This window comes from Podarcis liolepis (assembly GCF_965112155.1).
Source record: "Podarcis liolepis genome assembly, chromosome: 10".
NCBI classification, from domain to species: Eukaryota; Metazoa; Chordata; class Lepidosauria; order Squamata; family Lacertidae; genus Podarcis; species Podarcis liolepis.
This window is the reverse complement of record NC_139562.1, coordinates 12,768,400-12,788,303: the sequence shown is the minus strand read 5'-3', so window position 1 is coordinate 12,788,303 and position 19,904 is coordinate 12,768,400. Positions and strand designations below refer to the sequence as shown.

General features: G+C 47.6%; 1 protein-coding gene across 1 annotated transcript in view; it reads left to right on the top strand.

Moving 5' to 3' along the window:
* The first annotated feature begins 1,348 nt into the window (after positions 1–1,348).
* ST8SIA1 (ST8 alpha-N-acetyl-neuraminide alpha-2,8-sialyltransferase 1) overlaps positions 1,349–19,904 on the top strand; it is a 97,833-nt gene continuing 79,277 nt past the window's right edge. The window contains exon 1 of the mRNA XM_083461524.1: positions 1,349–2,074. Within this exon, the coding sequence (XP_083317650.1) occupies positions 1,839–2,074 (236 nt within the window). The 5' untranslated portion in view covers positions 1,349–1,838. The remainder of the gene's footprint in view (positions 2,075–19,904) is intronic.

The following is a 19,904-nucleotide window of genomic DNA, read 5'->3' as shown; positions in this document are numbered from 1 at the left end:
CCTTCTGTGAATTAATTTCAATGGCTCTATTTTGGGTACCACTGAGTTGACTACCACCCAGAGTCGCAACATGGAGTGTGGAGGGAGGTAGAAGACAATTAACTAAATTAGGGTCTGTTAGGGGGCTATGTGGGTTGCAGGTGCATAGAAGCATAGAAGTGTAGAGTTGGAAGGGACCATAGGGGTCATCTAGCCCAACCCCCTGCAATGCAGGAATCTTTCCCCCCCAATGTGGGGCTGGAACCCCAAAGACTGCTGGAACACACAGACTGCCTTGCATTGGTACAAGGTCTGCAGCACACCTGGCGTTTGTAACTGAGGTAAACAGAAAATCCAATCCCCGGTGTCTTCAGGTAGGGCTAGGATTACCCCCTGAATGGTATCCTGGAGAGCTACTGTCGGTCAAGGCAGACCACAGGTGGGGAAACCCCAGGCTGGGGCCAAATGATGCTTCCCGAGCCACACCCCCTAAGCAACCCTACCCTATACCTTCCTTGAGTGCTTTTTCCAGGCTGGACAGTGTCCTTGAATTTACCTGGTGTTTTCTGGAGAATAGAGGGTGTGTGTGTGTAGAAACTAGCCTACTGCACCAAGGTAACGCTTCCATCACATACATTCATTTGCACTTTAACGCCGCCCAGCCCTGGCGTGCAGCCCGCGGAAGGTCGCAGAGACGGGAATGTGGCCCTCGCTCTGAAGCGCCACCAGCAACCCTCCCTTTGTAGACGGAGCAGGCATCTGTGTTCCCCAGCAGCGCTTTCACCTCGGCCAAGATTTCCAGCTGCCCCGTTTCTCCTCTCAACTCCCAAATCCTCAAGAAGGCGCGATCTTCTCGCCACCCCCCCCCTCGACGTTTCTTTATTGTTAGACATCAGCTCGGCCTCCCCGCCCCCCGATCGCTTTATCTTTGGAAAACAATAGAAGCTTTTGATTTCGTCACCCCCACCCCCTTAGACATCCCCGGTTTCTTTCTTTAGGAATAATACCCATCGCTTCGCCTCTTTTCTTTTTCCTCTGCTGGCTGCTCCAAATCTTTCATTTTTACATTTTTTGCCTGCGGCAGAAAGCTCAAGAGCAACAAAAGAAAGAGAAAAGCGGAGAGACGAAGTGGCCAAGCTCACCCCTCTCCTGTTCCCTTTCTATGTGGGCGGGTGGGTGTGATTTGTGGGTGAATGCGCACGGGGAAAAGAGATCATTCTTATTTTGGCTAGGGCGCGCTTGCGGCGCGCAGGAACCCGGCAGAGCCTCCGCGCGTCGTAGCCAGACGCCGCCGCCGCCGCCACACCCCCTTCTGTCCCCCTCCCCCTTTTCCTTACGCTGCTTTTCAGTCTCGAGGATCCCAACCCCTCCCCTCCCTCCCCTCCCCAGACTCGCAACCGACAAGGAGAGGACCCAGGCGGGTTGCCGCTCCGTCGGGGCGCCGCTGCGCTTTGCACAGCTTTTTGCAGAAGCGAGCCGGGCAGCACATGCGAGCTGCGCTCTGCTTTCTCTTCCTCTCTCTCGGATCTCCCTCCCTCTTTAGAAATCGCGGGGGGAGGCGGCGGAGGCTTTGCAAGGCCGGACGAGCCATGGGGGGGCCCGTGGGCTTGCCCGCCCTCCCTCCTCCTTGCAGCCCCCACCCCTTTCCTCGGCGTCTTTAAGCAGCAGCGGCAGAAGGAGGAGGAGAAGGAACGGCGCGCCTGGGCGCATCGGCGAGGAAGAGGAACGCGCTGCTGCTGCTGCTGCTGCTGTTTTCGGCGGCGGCGCCCTGGCCATGGGGCGCTTCTTCGCCCCCGGAGGATGAGGTGGTGGTTGGGACTGCGGCTCCTGCGGCGCCGGGAGCTGCCCGCTGGCTCCCGATGAGCGACTGGAAGGCGGGGAAACGGCATCGGAGGATGGCGGCGGGTCTCCTGGCGTGCAAAGGCCCCCGCACCCGGCTGCCGGTGGGCGCCAGCGCCCTGGGCTTCTTTGTCCTCTGCTGGCTGTACATCTTCCCCGTCTACCGGCTGCCGGACGAGAAGGAGGTCGTGCAGGGAGTCCTGCTGCAGCAAGGCAGAGCCTGGCGGAGGAACCGCAGCGCCGTGGCCGGATTCAGGTGAGTGAGTGCCAGCCGGGCACCCCTGGCGGGCTGGGCAGCCCAAGGGCACACGGGGACACCCAGCAGCAGGGAAGGGCGCCGCTTGCCTCTCCTTCGCAGGAGGCCGGGGCTAGCCCTCGGGATCAATCCTGCCTCCTCTTTCTTTATCGATAAGAAGAAATTAAAAACTTGATGGAGCGTAGGACATTTCCCCCTGCAGAGCTTTCCTTCCAGCTTCCCTCCTGGCTTCAGTAGATACTGATTTCCAAACAGGCAAGGGTGCGTCAATTTTGGGATAGGGTGGCTTTATTTTTACATCGCCATTATTGGAGACCCTCTTCCCCCCCAAACAGTAACCCCGAGCTAATTCGTCGGCATAAGAAGCGAAGTCAAGTTGTGACACTGCAGCTTTGCAGAACGAACTCCCGCAGGATGGCAGCCTGAGCGGATGGAAATGATGGGCTTATCTGTATCAGAGCGAGAGATAAAGCATGTGACCTTTTCTAAATACTCTCCAGGCTGCAATCCTGCGCGGGAGAGGTAGTTTTCAAAGCGTTGAAAAGGACATGCCGGACAAGTTTGCTCCGGAAGCCTTGTGGCAGGATGTGGCCGTTGGCTGCTAGAATGCTGTTATTTACAAAGCAAAGATATTAAAGCCATAAAGAGCAGAATGTGCTGCCATGCTGTCAATCAAAGGGTGCCGCAAGGGTGCCAGGAAGGCCACCTTGGCGGCACAGCACCCTTTGATTACAATTCAGAGCAGCTGGAGAAGACAGGCCAAAATGTTTTGCCTTGAGACTGCAATCCCTCTCTTTGCTGCTGTCATCTTCCTGTATTGCCCTTGTGCCAAGTCTGAATAACGGAGATACAAAGAGTGCTATTGGAGATTTTGTTTTTTGCTGGGGGGTGCGTGGGTGGGCGCAAGAGGAAGGGAAAGCTGGTTGCAAGAATTTCCGATCTATTCTGTCTGGCCTACAATTGTGTGGCCGGTTTCCGCCCGCCACGTGCTGCCTTCGCAAGCTAGATGCAAAGATTATTTCTGCCCCCGCCTTTATTTCCCTGACCTCTGGTTCATATTTATTTTCAATGCACGAACACTGGACTCCCGGGTCGTGGTGCAACACTCGATAATGGTTATATCGCACTGGAGCTCGGATACGCCTTCTTCAATACACCTCCCTTCTTTTGTTCTCTCTCCCCCCCTCCTTTCTTGTCTGTGTCACTGTCTCTACATGTACATTTTCTTACTTGGGACCCACCTCTGAAGTTTGTCACATTCAGTATTGGCAAAACTGCAGGGATTACGTCCCTGTCTGCTGCCCCGGTTGTGTGAAAGTGGCAGAGAATTGCTGGGGAAGGGGCAGGTTGAAGTGTAATGGTCTTGCTTGTGTTCTGGGCAGAGGGTTTGGCCAGGGGACAGATGGGGTTTTGGAGTTTCACAATGCTGCCCTCCTTCACCTTTTTCAGTAATTCATAAAATATACGTTGTTGGATTTATCTCCCAGCCACCCCCACAACTCATGGTCCGTATAAACAATAGCACATTGTCTATATCGAAATACATTTATCCCTATAAATGTATAGGGTGGCGCTGTGGTCTAAGCCACTGAGCCTCTTGGGCTTGCTAATCGGAAGGTCGGCGGTTCGAATCTCTGCAACAGAGTGAGCTCCCATTGCTCTGTCCCAGCTCCTAGCAACCTAGCAGTTTGAAAGCACGCCAGTACAAGTAGATCAATAGGTACCGCTGTGGCAGCAGGGTAAACGGTGTTTCTGTGCGCTGCTCTGGTTTCAGTGTCCCGTTGCGCCAGAAGCGGTTTGGTCATGTTGGCCACATGACCCGAAAAGCTGTCTGTGGACAAACACCGGCTCCCTTGGCCTGAAAGCGAGATGAGCGCTGCAACCCCATAGTCACCTTTGACTGGGCTTAACCATCCAGGGGTCTTTACCTTTACCTTTTTACATTTATCCCTATATCTAAATACATATCTGCATTTATCATCCCATTTCTAATTCATTTATCCCTATATCTTTTTTGATTTTTTTTTAATTGAAAGATTTTCCATAAGTAATAAAAGTGCGTTCAATGTCTCTGTTAGCATTTCCCTTGACTCCTGCTTCTCTCCACATTATTCACTCCCTCCTCCCCAGAGAGTAGTCTTTCTCTCCCCACACCCCAGAGGAAATAACAGTCCTGAGCTGATTCAAGTCTATTTTGTTTTCCTTTCATTTCTGTTTCCTCTGCAATTGCCCTCCTCCAGATGTTTCTGGAAGATCTCTCTCCCCTTCTCCACATGCCTCCAACCCAACCTCAATACATCAGATTTATGATTTTTAATTTCCTGTGTCCAGTCCTCACCTTTGCCACAGATTCTTCCTATTCAGCCTTTGGCCGTGCAGGATCACTCTGTAAAAAGGGCACAAGAACAGCAGTGCAAACTATAAAGCAAATGTGCTCAACTTATAAAGCAGGCAAAAAGGTAAAGGTAAAGGGACCCCTGACCATTAGGTCCAGTCGTGGCCGACTCTGGGGTTGCGGCGTTCATCTCGCTTTACTGGCCAAGGGAGCCGGCGTACAGCTTTCGGGTCATGTGGCCAGCATGACTAAGCCGCTTCTGGCGAACCAGAGGAGCACACGGAAACGCCGTTTACTTTCCCACTGGAGCGGTACCTATTGATCTGCTTGCACTTTGACATGCTTTCGAACTGCTAGGTTGGCAGGAGCAGGGACCGAGCAACGGGAGCTCACCCCGCTGATGGGATTCGAACCACCGACCTTCTGATTGGCAAGTCCTAGACTCTGTGGTTTAACCCACAACGCCACCCGCATCCCTATAAAGCAAGTACGTTGCATTAATTAGGAACGGACCATCGCCCCATGTGTTTTCAATTAAAGTGAAAGCTGTCACAATCCGTTGAATAGAGGCACCAGGATTCCTGACCCATCTTTGCCACAGAGTCATTCTGCGGCCTGAGGCGAGTCACATTCTCATTCCCACTCTCACCCTCAGTTCCCTTACCTGTAAAATGGGAGCAATAGAGAACACCATAGGATTCTTATGGGGCGGGCCCATTTTAAAACAACAACGAAGCAATGAAGTGCTTTGCAAGCAGTGTTTTACAAGAACATTCCATGTTCACACCCTGTAGCCCATCCACAAGGCAGGCCCCCAAACATTCAAATTTTACAGATGAGAAACTGAGGCCGGCATAAAAACGTGTCTTGCCAGAGGTTGCACAATTGTCAGAGTCACTGGGAAGAAAATCAACAATTTAGGGCTGAGCAAAACAGGCCCAAAGAACAGATCGAACTCTTTTTCCCCCAAGGCCCTTGGAATTGGCTGAGCAAAGCCATGAGCTCCTGATCAGTTCAAGGCTTGCCTTTCCCCTTTTTTATTAAGAAAAACTCCTGGAGCAATGGGGAGATGCTTAATGTCAGCCATGGGGAAAGGCTGGAGGGGAGGACTGGGAAAAACATGTTCGCTGCTTGACACACTGATCAGTGTGCTCTTGGAGCATGGCCAGCACCTGTCTCCCTGCTCCACGGAAGCCTTGGCTTGGATGAATGTCTATGCAGTCTGCATTGCGTGTCCTGCCTTTTGCCGTTTACTCTGTTGCTTGGAGCCTCACTCCCTCCTGGGCCACCAGCCAATCCCACAGAGATGGGACGATGGGATAGGTGAACCCTCACCCAGCTCAAAATCTTCCATCTAAGGGTCAGAGAGGTGTGCTCAAATGGGCACAAACTGCCCCAAAGTCCAGGTTTCTCACATGCACGATATTGTTAATATTGGAGGGCAAGGGATCACCGTTGGAGATAAGGGCAGATCCTAGTGCTGGGGCTTTATCGCCTCTCTCGGCTCGGACACACTTGGAGTCCGAAGGGTTTTCGTGGTCAAATAATGGCTGAGGAATGGATCCAGTACCAAGATATGTTGACCATGGAGCTGGTCGTTGCTGGTGGTATTTGCACTCCTGCCTGACTACGACCTCTCCATGTAGCAGAAGGTTTTTACGCAAAATGGGCCCGGTTCAACTCACATCATCTCCTGGCAGGGCTGGGAAAGACTCTCTGGAGGGCTGCTGCCAGCCTGGGTAGACAGTACTGTGCTAGATGGACTAATGGCTTGACTCTATATAATTTCCTATGAGATAGACTGCTTGTGGCTATGGAGGGTCCATTTAGCTATCACGGCTAAAAACCATCGAGACCCCCTGTGAATGTGTTCAGTCTTTTTTAAAAAGCTAGTAAACTAGAATCTTCCGTAAAGAATTAATAAAATCTTTCCATTTATTATCATGTATTCATACTCTGAGCTAGTAAACTAGAGTCTTTAAAAAAATAATCTTTTTTTATTATGTACTCCAAGCTAGTAAAATAGAATCTTTTTAAAAATAATTAATAAAATCTGTTAATTTTTTTATTGTGTACTTATACTCCAAGCTAGTTAACTAGGATCCTTTAAAAAGAATTAATAAAACCTTTTAATTTTTTTTATTACACATTCATACTCCAGGCTAGTAAACATGAATCTTTTAAAAAGGAATTAATAAAATCTTTTAATTTTTCATTGCATACTTGCACTCCGTCTTTTCGCAAGCCCACTCTTTGGAGGGTATGTGATGCTGCTGCAAAGCTTTCCATAGGCAACAGTTGGACTAATTGGGACTTTGGCCTGATTCAGCACAGCTCTTGGTATCTTCTTTTGCAATATTGGTACCAAATTTACACCTTAAATGTAAATGGGAGCATCCACTTAAGTAACAGCACTAAGATCCTACTGACTTGGACAAACTCAAGCTTCCATCTATATGTGGCACAGAAGTTTCGCCTATATAAATCTGGCACTGTGTTAAATAGACTCAGGGTTTTTATTGAGGGCCTGCCGGCAATCAGTTTTACACTGTTATTCGCAAAAGGGACTGCACTGGTTTTTCGCCCGCTTTCTGTTGGAACATTGATATCTTCTGGTTTAAAACAATGGGGATAAGTGACCTGTTAAGACGAGACTTCTCAGACCAGAATCACAGCTTAGATTAACCTTGCAGTGTCTTGTAGTAGTGAATTCTGTATCTCAAGAGCGTTCAAAGAGACCTGCTGGATCAAAGCAGACTCCCATCTCGCCCATCATCCTTTTCTCACAGTGGCTAGCCAGATGTTCCAGCTCACAAATGATAAATTGGTACCTTGGGAGTTTTTTTGGGGGTCTTTATGTTTTCTTCCTGAAACTTTTTGCAACTCAGGTTTATTGGATAGTCCCTAAGCTGTAGTTTTATGTGAGGGAGAGAGGCCTCCCACCTTCTGCATTCTCTCCATGATGACGCATACCTCACCTGTCACATCCAATTTATGGAAAAACCTGGAGGTTTTCCAGAACCGCGGCCATTTCTATTTGGACAGGCATTTTCTGTTAAGGAGAGAAAAACAGCTCAATGGAAGAACGTCTGCCCTGTATGCAGAAGGCCCCAGGTGTCTCCAGGTAGGGTTGGGGAAAGCTATCTGAGACCCCAGAGAGTTGGTGATAGTCGGAGTAGATCAGAGGTATATATATATATATATATATATATATATATATATATATATATATAGACACGGGTGGTGCTGTTGGTTAAACCACAGAGCCTAGGACTTGCCAATCAGAAGGTCAGCAGTTTGAATCTCCGCAACAAGGTGAGCTCCTGTTGCTCAGTCCCTGTTCCTGCCAACCTAGCAGTTCGAAAGCACATCAAAGTGCAAGTAGATAAATAGGTACCACTCCGGCGGGAAGGTAAACGACGTTGTGGGCTGCTCTGGTTCGCCAGAAGCGACTTAGTCATGCTGGCCACTTGACCCGGAAGCTGTACGCCGGCTCCCTCAGCCTATAGAGCGAGATAAGCGCTGCAACCCCAGAGACGGTCATGACTGGACCTAATGGTCAGGGGTCCCTTTATACACACACACACACAAAATATCATTTTCAACAATTATTAAACATACTTTTATATCTTATACAAATCTTTTCACTTTGTTTACATTTCTTACTTTCACTATTACATTTAAATATCATAACTAATGTCTCTCTTCTTTCTCTTCTTTGCAATATTTCATATATTCCTCCTTACAAACTTCTTGTAGTCCTACTAGCGTAATTTGTTGATTACAGTTGCTCTTCAAATAGTTCGTATATTTCTTCCAATCTTCTGTAAATCTCTGGTCCCATAGCTTTCGAATCCTTCCTGTCATTTTATCCAAGATCAGAGGTTTTCAACCTTTTTGGGTCCACAGCTCCCTTGTCCAACTACATTCTTTCCACGGCATCCCTGTGGGGCTCAGGAGCTCAGTTATGACACCCCTTGCCTGCAGAGCCGGCAGCCCCTCACCCTTTTTCGAATACCCTTCCCTTGTAGAGTGTTCCCACAGCTTCCTCCCCTCTACATTCTCATTGGGAGTCCTCCAGGCAGCTGCTGCTGCCCCCCTGGTCTCTGAATTGCCCCCCGCCCCAAAGAGAGGTGCCCACAGGGACCTGGGAAGCACCCCCTGGCCAGCCCCAGAGGCACCATTCACCTGAGGACCTTCTATAGCAAGGGCTGCTTTAACAAGCAGCTGTGCAAGCCTCTGGGAGGTAGAGACACAAGAGGGCATCAGAGGAGGGAGGGAAGGAAAGAGGGACAGAGACCAGGGTCACCCACATCACTCCTGACCATCATTCAAGGCCCCCAAGGCTGCCACCACACACTGGTTGAAAACCACCGAAGTAGACAGTACTGAACTAGATGACAAGGGATTTAAATCTATGGCACTTGATCTTTGGCATGTTTTAATTATTGCATTGTTTTCTACTCCACTGCACAATTTGTCATTCGTACACATGCAGAAAGGCGAGATTCCTAAGGGCTGTTTGCACTGAACGCATCTTGGATGTGGGTACCTGTTTCTTGTAGGAACTTATGCATGTCCTGCGTGCTTGCAAGAACACATGATGGACACACACAGAACTACCTCTTATGTGCAGGTTGAGTCGGTCACAAAGGATGATGATCTATTAAACTTATTAGTTGCTTGTCACCCGAAGGTCTCCAAGCGACTTATAGTAAAAAATAATAATACAATACAATACATAATACCATAGTTCACCCTCCACAAAGCTACAGTTCCCTGCACCCATTGCAAACTACAGTTCTGAGAATTCTCTTTATCTCTTTTCTTTTTCACCTTTATTTCTTTTTCTTCTTTATTTCTTTTCTTTTTCACCTCTCCTCAACTGCCTTTTCTTCACACTCCTCCTTTAAAAGAGAGAGAGAGAAAGGATAACCTCCATAATTCTTCTTTTTGAAACTCTACTTTTAGAAAACGTTAAGGGTTTCATCCAAGAAACAATGTATTTATATATAATCTTGGCTTCCAAACATTCAAGTCACAACTTGCTATAATGCGTAAGATGTTATGATGATATGTTATGGCCATAATCACACCATATACTTAAAAGGGCTGTGATACCATAAAAACACATTGTATCACACAAAGTATCACAAAAGTGCTTTAAATCCACAGTGCGACACTCGGCCTGTGTTGGTGTGTTTTCTGTGGCGCCCTGTACTTTTGTTTCTAAATTCCCTCAGCCAGATCCCTCTGAACCCTTTCAAACCAGACTCTGCCAACTGCACACTTTATGGAAGTTGCTCACATCCCACATTTGCCAGTGTTCAAAACTAGCCAGGCGTGTTTTGCTACTGGCAAAGCTCCAATTGCGATTACGTGGAGATTTCTGGGCGCCAGCTTGGCAACCACAGTTTACAAACCTCTGCCTTAGTCCATAGTTAATAGCATGTCCAATTCCTTTGTGTGTGTTTCTCCTTCTTGCGTACTGGGACGAGAGAATTGTTGTAAGAGCAAGCTATAGTCAAGCAATGTAGTTGAGATCATAGAATTGTAGGGTTGGAAAAGGAGCCTAACCCCCCTGGCAAATAGACATTCCATTGTTGGGACCGTAACCTATGATTAAGGTGCCATTTGGCGCCGACTTATATACAGTGGTGCCTCGCAAGACGAAAATAATCCGTTCCGCGAGTCTCTTTGTCTAGCGGTTTTTTCGTCTTGCGAAGCAACCCTATTAGCGGATTAGCGCTATTAGCGGTTTAGCGGATTAGCGGCTATTAAAGGCTTAGCGGCTAAAAGGCTATTAGCGGCTTAGCAGCTTAGAAAAAGGGGGGGGGGAAGCAGAAAAAAAACGGAACACCCGCAAGACGTTTTCGTCTTGCGAAGCAAGCCCATAGGGAAATTCGTCTTGCGAAGCAGCTCAAAAAGGGAAAACCCTTTCGTCTAGCGGGTTTTCCGTCTTGCGAGGCATTCGTCTTGCGGGGCACCACTGTATCTCAGTTTCTAACACTGCCTTTAAACCGTGCTTTAAGCTTGCACAGTCCCTCACTGGCTGGAGGATGGAAGGCTGGCTGAATGGTGAAAATTAAGTTCAAGCTCACCCTGTTCTGAATGTGTTTGTTGTAATCGCCTTGGTTCTTTCTGATCTCCTCTCATTGGCTATGCTAAAGTTTCCTTTTGGGGAGACAATGCATGGGGGTGGGGGAACTTGTGGCCCTCCAGATTCTGGGGCTGCAACTCCCACTAGCCCCAGGAAGCATGGCCAATGGTCAGGGTTGATGGGCATTGTAGTCCAGCAACACCTGGAGTTTCCACACCCTGCATTCCCAAAGAATGACCGTCATCCCTTACTTGTTGGCATCTGTCTGTCTCGAGAGACAGTGGAGTATGCCTCTGAGGGTGAAGTCAAACCATAGAATTGAAGAGTTGGAAGGACCCTGAGGGTCATCTAGGCAGGTGTGCTGGGCCCTGGGGGTTAACCTGATCAACGCGGTCCAGGGTCCAAGGATTCCATGAGGAGTCAGTCCGACAGGGCCAAGGCAGGACACAAGGGTCTCACGCAGGTTCTGGCAAACAGCAACGTTGCTCCCGCAACCTGGGACGGGGTCCGACAGCCTTTTATCTTTGTCGGGGTAACGGCCGGTCCTGATCCCCCGGTGACTCACCTCCCTGTCTCGCCCAAAGACGAGCACTCCTTCTGCAAGTACTCAGGTCTCTCCTTCTCTCGGACCTCAGTTTCTGCAGCTCAGGAGATGTCAATAAGTTACTAGACCCAGAGGCCGCCTCAGCCTCTCCTGACCCAACCGGTAGTGGAGCAGCTGTAAGTGATGGCCCAGCTGAAGGCAACGAGGTCATCCCTGCATCTGGAGCCAGGGCAGGCTCAGGCCCCTGACTCGGCCCAGCTGGTGCTTGTTGCAGGGGAACCTGTGCAGACTGGGACTCTTCAGGATCAGGCCCCAGACTTGGTTCAGATGATGCCTGAGGCAAGGGATCCAGTGCGGACTGAGACTCCTCTGGTTCCGAGTCCGAGCCCAAGTCCCAGGCCATCACAGCAGGAATCTCAGCTACAGCATCCATGACAGATGGCCACCCAACCTCTGCTTAAAAACCTCCAAGGAAGGAGAGTCTACCACCTCCCAAGGGAGACCGTTCCACTGTCAAATAACTCTAACTGTCAGAAAGTTCTTCCTGATGTTGCCTCGGAATCTCCTTCCTTGTAACTTGAAGCCATTGGTTTGAGTCCTACCCTCCGGAGCTGGAGAAAGCAAGCTTGATCCACCTTCCATGTAACAGCTGTGCCACATGATTCCTGTGTCTTAACCGCAGCTTCAGCTGCAAAGACCAGCTGATAACATGGATCTCTGTGCCCAGAAACTGGTGTCACCCAAACCGCTAAAGAGTTAGCAACCATGCCGTGACTGCTAGCATTTTGCAGTTACTGAGCACCCAACGGGCACTGGTCCTTGCTGTGCAGCGCGGTTGGCAGGAGAGATGTATGGCTGATTTGCCACGGTCCAGTTGCTGAATAACAACAGCAGCAAAAACTTGCCTTTCCAAATGGCAATACAGTCATACCTCTTGTTACGTTTGCTTCGGGTTAAATCTTTTCAGGTTGTGTCCCACAGTGACCCGGAAGTACCAGAAAGGGTTACTTCCGGGTTTCGCCGCTCGTGCATGTGCAGAAGCAGCGAATCGCGACCCGTGCATGTGCAGATGTGGGTTGCGTTCTGCTCATGTTGCAAACGGGGCTCCGAAATGGATCCCGTTCGCAACCCGAGGTACCACTGTAATGCAATAACATTGGGGAAGCATCCCTGAGAAGCTATTAAAGCAGAATGACGGGTGGACGGCTCAGTACAAACCCACCGCTAACGCAGTATTACTGCATTGGTGACATGCCGAAGATGACACCTGCCAGGAAACTCCAATCTGGAGGCATCCAGAGTCCCCCAGCTCTTCAAGGAGATTTAGCAGAAAAGAAAATTGGCAGCCCTTGTGAAAAATAGTTTTCGACAGGAAGCCTTCAAACCTGTCTTATCAAAGTGATGTTTCATAATAAGGAGAAGATGCAAGGCCAAACATTCAGACTCAGGGTGTTTGTGTGTGTGGATTTTAACCCATTCCTTCCCCGGTTGTGCTCCTGGGGGAAATTCCTTTGATGCCTGGTGTTTGCATGAGAAGAAATCCCCATGGGCACCAGTGCGGAAATTTCTTCCCAAAGCAGATGCCAGCTTCAGAGAACAGGATCTTTGTGAAGAACACAGCGGGAAAGTAAAGAGTTAAACCCTTCCCTGCTTTTCCCCGGCTCACCCCCTTCCACACCTTCCGGATTTTTTCAGGCCCCTTGAGGCAGCATTAAAAAATAATAATACTTGCACATTGAAGGCAAAGATTCAATATCTAGATTGGCCCATGAGTTGAATAAGAAGCAAACCTCTGCTCCCGAGCAAGGAACAAAATTGCCAGCCTCTGATGTGGTGTGAAAGTTTAAAGGCAGGCTCCGGTTAACCTGCTGTTAAAGGAGACCTTGCACACTTCGATTCCTGTGCTTGAAAATTTAAGAAAAAATATGCCTGACCAAGATAAGTAAGGGAAGCTTCCTGATAATGTTTTCCAGCTCTGAGTGCCTCAGCCGTTGTGACTGGGCCTGCAAACCGTAATGAAAAGCTTATTTTTCCAATCTGCTTTGCTCAGGGTGCCTGCAAAATTGCACCCGCTCTGATTTCCTTCCTCGGAGCCTGTGAAAGATTGCTTTATTTGGGGATTTTTAAAGCAAAGCATGCGGCACCAACAGCTCAAATCATCCCATAGTCTTAGCCACTGAAAGACAGACTTAAATCATCTGGGAGCCATCGTTGCTGCGCCCCATGCCTAGATGTGGCAGTAAGGTCACAGGAAACATTGTGGTGGAGCATCAGAGTGTTGTAAACAAAATTTGCCCTTTTCCCTTATGGGGTATCCAAGAGCCCATATAGAGTCCTTACATAGGTTCCCTATTGGTAGGAGAGAATAACAGAGGCCAACCAGAGAATATTGAGAAGCAAAGCAGCTAGTAAGCTTGATCTTTATCGATCTGTTGCAACAGGGTGCTCCCCTCACCTGCAGGAGAGGAAGAGGAACCCAAAAAAATGGCACGCAAGGCCTTATAAAGACTTTTGAAATTGCCACCCTGTAGATCAAGACCACCCCCAGAAACATCATACATACATCACAGAAGGGGTGTAACCTAAGACCACCCCTCAGATACATCACACCTACATCACAGAAAAGGCGGTCTAAACAGAAATTTGAATGTTGTTTTTCTCCTGTCCTTGTTTATCTCCTGTCTGGCAGGTTACTTGATTGGATTGCCTGGGGAGCCTGGCCAGTCTTTTGTAATGATAAATGCTTAGTTCCTGGGCCAGGTCACAGGCTCACACCCTATTCAAACACAGACATACCCTTAAGACAGGATTTGTGAAGGAAAAGACAATGGGGAGGCTTTTCCATTTTGACCTTGCAGAGAAAAGATTTGGTCAGTTTAGGAATCAAAATGGTTCCAGGTTGGTCTTCCTGTGCTGATCTATGTACGTGCGGTTATGAATATTACCATATCTCTAAGACCATAAAATTCCTATCACAAGAGTGAGGCCGAAAGTGCCAGGGACCACATCTAGGAATGGCAGCAGCCGTGCCCTGCTCTGAATGCTGCCCCTGGCAAGTTTGGGAAGGGGAGGGCTCTTCAAACCTCTTGCAGCAGAGCTTGCTGATCCTGGGCTCTGGGGTGCAGTAATTGTCGGGATCTGCGTTCGACCGAGCTGATAATGTCAGCATCGCCCTTGAGCCAGTGCCACCAACTGGACTCATCCACTTCAGCCCCGACTGGGATAGGCGAGCTGGGTAGCACTTCCAGAGACCACCTTCTGCACAGGAACAGGTCAAAGTGCTGTGGACTCACAGCTTAGAGTTGTGAGCACTGGATTCACTCCCACAAGAAGACAGTCATCGCACAGCAGAGTATAGCAGAGTATAAAAACAACTCGGAGAGCAGCTCTGTAGAATATCTTCTTTATTCTACAACTACAACTATAATACACAACTATATACAGAGCTAAATAGGTGTAAGCATAAATGAATGCTGCACTGCACTGACTGCTCTTAGCAGCAACCTTATCTCTACACACGATCTCTAACACTCAGTCTCTCTCTCTCCGACACACTGACTGACTGACTCTTTGATGTGGTGCTGGTGCAGAATAAGTAGAGAGCAGAACACGCCTCCTCCTCTCTGGAGAATCAGCAGAATCCTCAGGAGATTCTTGGATATGGGAGGGGTGAAATCTCAGATAATGCTCATCTTCCTCCGTAATCGCCCCCAATGATAATTGACACCCTGAGCCTCAGGCACATTCCCGTTCAGCAGAGTTTCCAGCACAGGGAAGTGATGAGATTTATGGCTACATCGCTATGCTTTATTTCTTACTACGCAGACAGCAAAGAAATATACATCCTCTCTCTATGAAAGCAGAGAGCAACTGAACAAAGGAACAAAGGAACAGGAAACCACTAACGTCACATCCGTCTCCAGTGAGACTTCCAACAGCCTGGAAGGTCTCTGGAATGTAAACAGAGTCCTGTGACTCTAAGCAGCTGCACAGTGGCACAAACAGAAACTAACATCCTCCCCCTTTCTGCGAACACCACAGAAACTAACAGTAATGATCCATAGAAGCCTAGAATTGTAGACTTGGAAGGGACCCCAGAGGAAGTCCAGTGTTTCCCAAACTTGGGTCTCCAAGTTGTTGGACTACAACTCTCATCATCCCATTGGTCCAGGGATAATGGGAACTGAAAGGGTCATGGGATTGCAGTTGCAAAGGCTGCTGGGATTGCTAGATGTTTTCCCGCTCTTTTGTGAGCTATATCACAAACAGATGTGCAAATATGGAGAACTGAACATAAGCTTGGAAAAATGAGAAACAGAAATACAGTGGTACCTCAGGTTACAGACGCTTCAGGTTACAGACTCCGCTAACCCAGAAATAGTACCTCGGGTTAAGAACATTGCTTCAGGATGAGAACAGAAATCGCGCGGCAGCAGCAGCAGGAGGCTGCCCCATTAGCTTAATGTGATACCTCAGGTTAAGAACAGTTTTAGGTTAAGAACGGACCTCTGGAACGAATTAAGTTCTCAACCCGAGGTACCACTGTGAGCAGATCGGTCCATTGCTAGCTGTGGCTGTTCTGACCTGGTCAAGCTGTGCCTTAGCGCATCTCCAGCAAAAGGGAGGCGCATGTGAGGGAACCCACATGCCTGCAGTAGTCATACTGATGTCACTCTCATGCATCCTCTGCAGCGTAATGGCTAGACGTTTGAGTGCCCAGCTCCAGCTTTGCTTCAGCCACATCTCCTTCACAAACGGTCTTCGAGAAGCAAGTCTCGCCTTCTGCCTCCCCACTCCAGAACTACCTCTCTGTTTATTAAAGGCAAGGCTTTGCAAGGAAAGGGGCAATTCAGCTCCGAAAGAAATTATACACTGGCCTTTTCTCATGCTGCCTAATTCTCGTGGGAGAGTGGCATGTGAAACGAGAGCCAGGCATATAATATCTATATTATGAAGAAGCAGGCTAAAATAAAAAGGCCTTTGTATGGATGCTGGAGAACCCAACCAATTAATTGCCATTTTGTGGAGAGCTGACCAGAAGCTATCCAGATTCTTGGAGTGGAAAGCCTTCGTCTGTCTGTGTTTCTGCCTCTATTCCTCCCTCCCTCTTTCCTTCCTTCCTTCCTTCCTTCCTTCCTTCCTTCCTTCCTTCCTTCTTTCCTTCCTTCCCTCCCTCCCTCCCTCCCTCCCTCCCTTCCCAAGGTGCGGTTTAAGGGGTTTTTAAATTTTAAAACTTACTTGTCTCTTTTGGGGAGCTATGGGCACGTCTAGAATTCGGAGACTGCTGTGGGCTTCCATCCCCTTTCAGCAGACGGAAAGAAAGAGACACACACACACACACACACACACACACACACTTTGCTTTTCTGTTTGGTGCAGCAGAATTAAAACAGATCCTCTGGAATTTGCATTACTTTGCATAGAGTCTCCCCCAAAACCACCATCGAATGAAAGCTGGCATTGGTAGTTGGTGGACGAATGACACAGCTCTGTTACATCCACAGCTCTTTATTACAGCGGTTAGAACTTTATAGAATACTAAGTAACTTGTAACAGTAAGGGACCCCAGACCATTAGGTCCAGTCATGGCCGACTCTGGGGTTGCGGTGCTCATCTCGCTTTATTGGCCGAGGGAGCAGGCGTACAGCTTCCGGGTCATGTGGCCATATGCCCAAGCCGCTTCTGGTGAACCAGAGCAGCGCACGAAAACGCCGTTTACCTTCTCGCCGGAGCGGTACCTATTTATCTACTTGCACTTTGACATACTTTCGAACTGCCAGGTTGGCAGGAGCAGGGACCAAGCAATGGGAGCTCACCCTGTCGCAGGGATTCAAACCACCAGCCTTCTGATCGGCAAGTCCTAGGCTCTGTGGTTTAACCCACAGCGCCACCCGCGTCCCAGCTTGTAACAGTAACAACTCCCAACCATCTAACCAATCAGTGAGCGACAGTTCTCAATCCTTCATTTGCATACTGGTGGCCCTGTGAGAACTGCAGCTAATCTTAATACGTAACAGTTGGCACAATTGGTTTGGGTTTTTTTAAAATCACAAGCCTGGTGCTTTCCCATGCAACGAGAACATTGAGCTAGTGTGGTGTAGTGGTTAGAGTTTCAGACTAGGGCCTAGGAGACCAGGGTTCAAATCCCCGCCATGGGGCTTAGTGGGTGACCTTGGGCCACTCACTGCCTCTCAGCCTAACCTACTTCACAGATTGTTGTGGGGGATTAAACGAGGAGGGGGGAATCTTGTACACCACCTTGAGCTCCTTAAAACATACTCTCCAGCATTTCTCCAATGAAAATAGGGACATCCTATTCAATAATAATAATAATAATAATAATAATAATAATAATAATATACCCCGCCTATCTGACTGGGTTGTGCCAGCCACTCTGGCTTCCAACATGTATAAAAACATAAGAAAATGTTAAACATTAAAAACTTCCCCATACAGGGGATGTCTTCAGATGTCTTCAAAAGGTTGCATAGTTACTTATCTCTTTAGCTCTGGGGGTCCCATAACTCCATACCCTCCAACATTTCTCCGATGAAAACAAGGAAAAGCGGACATTCTGGGATCAAATCAGAAACCAGGGCAGCTTCTGTAAAGCCAGGAATGTCCCTGGAAAATAAGGACGTTTGGAAGGTCTGTTGGAGTAAAGGCAGGATGTATATGAAATGAGTAATAATATTGATCCAAGGCTCGGATCTTTGAGCTAAATATTGACTATGGAGAACTTTGGGCTCGGCTTTGTTCCTAAGGTAGCTCCTTCTCCCTCTCCAAGGCTTTCATCAGGCTGCTGAAGAAGAGCTGTCTTGTCCTGAGACTGCTAGAGAGATCAAATAACCTCATTGCCTGAGGAGAGAGGGTGAGAGCATCTATTTAAGCTGTCTGTCAGCCTGAGATGTGGATGGAAAGCAGCTCCTGTGAACAAAAACCAAGTCTAAATATATGTAACCCCAGTGGTTTTTTAATCTTGTATTGCTTTGGGTTCCTTCCCCTTAACTTGGCCGTTCCTGCAAAGCACAGAGGCGGCTCATAAATGCACTCAAACAACTAATCATCTCGTCTACTCCCTGCCTCAATCTTTTGGCCCAATGAACAGCAGAAATATGTTGAAATATCAGCAAGCACTAAGCAAAGCGTCTTCCCTCTAACACCCAGTGTGTCACCGGTCATACAGCTCCCATGTTAGAGCATAATGCACAATGGAAGTTTTAATTGTGCATGAGAACGTCTGTCCCAGTTCCGTAATGCAGCTGTTTCAAGGAGATACATATGGGTGAGGAGTTGTCAGCGCACGTGGTCTGTACCAGGAATCAGAAGTTTTAAATTGCGTTTAGAAAATGGATTTCGCAATAGTTTGTGCTGTTTCTCACTGGGGTAGGGTTCCCGTGGCCAAAACTTATCAGCCTCCCCAGAAGGAACAGGGCGTCTGTCCAAAGCACAGACGCGTTTTGCTGAAAAATACTACGAATGCAGTTACATTGGTCAGCAATTGCGATGTTGTTTTTAATCTAATCGGTAACTTGACTATTCACATTATTCACTATTTCCCCCAGTTCTTTCGATTTACGTATCCCTTCACACAGAAGGGATTTGCAATGCATGCGATAAAAATCCATTAGAACAAAACAAATGTACTCAAGGCATTGAGCCACAAAAATAATCTAGCTAAGTAAAATCAAATCAAAAATAAAATGACTTTCTGGAAGACTTCGGCTGTTCACTGTTGGGTGAGGGGAGAAGTATGCTAGGCTAAGAAGGATCTTTGTTCTCTCCCCCCCCCAATAAATTATATTAAAGTTTTGGGGGAAAATATATACCAAAGTTGATCTCAAATACCCAATATCTTTTTATAATACCAAAGATAAAGGAAACTAATCTAAGTCAAAACACAAGCCAAGGCACCTGCCTTGCTCCACCCTCTAGTCTCTGCTTCTCAATTTGTATTGCATTATTTTATGTACTGTGGCTTGCCGTTGTTTTATTGATTATAGTTTAGAAATCATTCATTGTAACTGTTGAGTGGATTTCTCTTTAACTTTTATATGTTGCTATTATTATTTTGTACTCTTCTAATAATTGTTGAATGTTACTTTGTTTGACGTAGGTTGCTTATTTTAAAGTTTGTTTTGTTATCACGTTTTTGTATTGCATTAGATTGTTATAAGACGTACATTTTTTGTTTCTTCAGCTTGTAAACTGCCTCAGGTATTGTAAGATAGAAAGGCGGTATACAAATAAAAAAATGATGATTATGATGATGAAAAAGAAGGAAAGAAAAAGGAACAAGCTAAGTAAAATCTGATTCTTTCAGCTATATATAGAAAATTATTAAAAGTGTCCACTCCAGCATAACACCCAAAACTTCCAATATTTTCTCAAACCCAGATGATCTCAAGTTCATTTTCTTTTTCATGCAAAAACTCCATAAGTGGTTTCCAATCTTTAGTAAATATTGGCAGTGGTTTTTCTCTAATTAAACACGTCAACTTCGCCATCTCATCTCTGTTCTCGTAGAGCCGGGCTCAGCAAATTTTTTTCAGCAGGGGGCCAGTCCACTGTCCTGCAGACCTTGGGGGGGGGGGGCAGACTGCATTTTGAGGAAAAAAATGAACCAATTCCTGTGCCCCACAAATAACCCAGAGATGCATTTTAAATAAAAGCACACATTCTACTCATGTAAAAACACCAGGCAGGCCCCACAAATAACCCAAGAATGCATTTGAAATAAAAGGACACATTCTACTTATGTAAAAACATGCTGATTCCTGGACCGTCTGTGGGCCGGATTTAGAAGGTGATTCGTCTGGATGTGGCCCCTGGGCCTTAGTTTGCCTGCCCA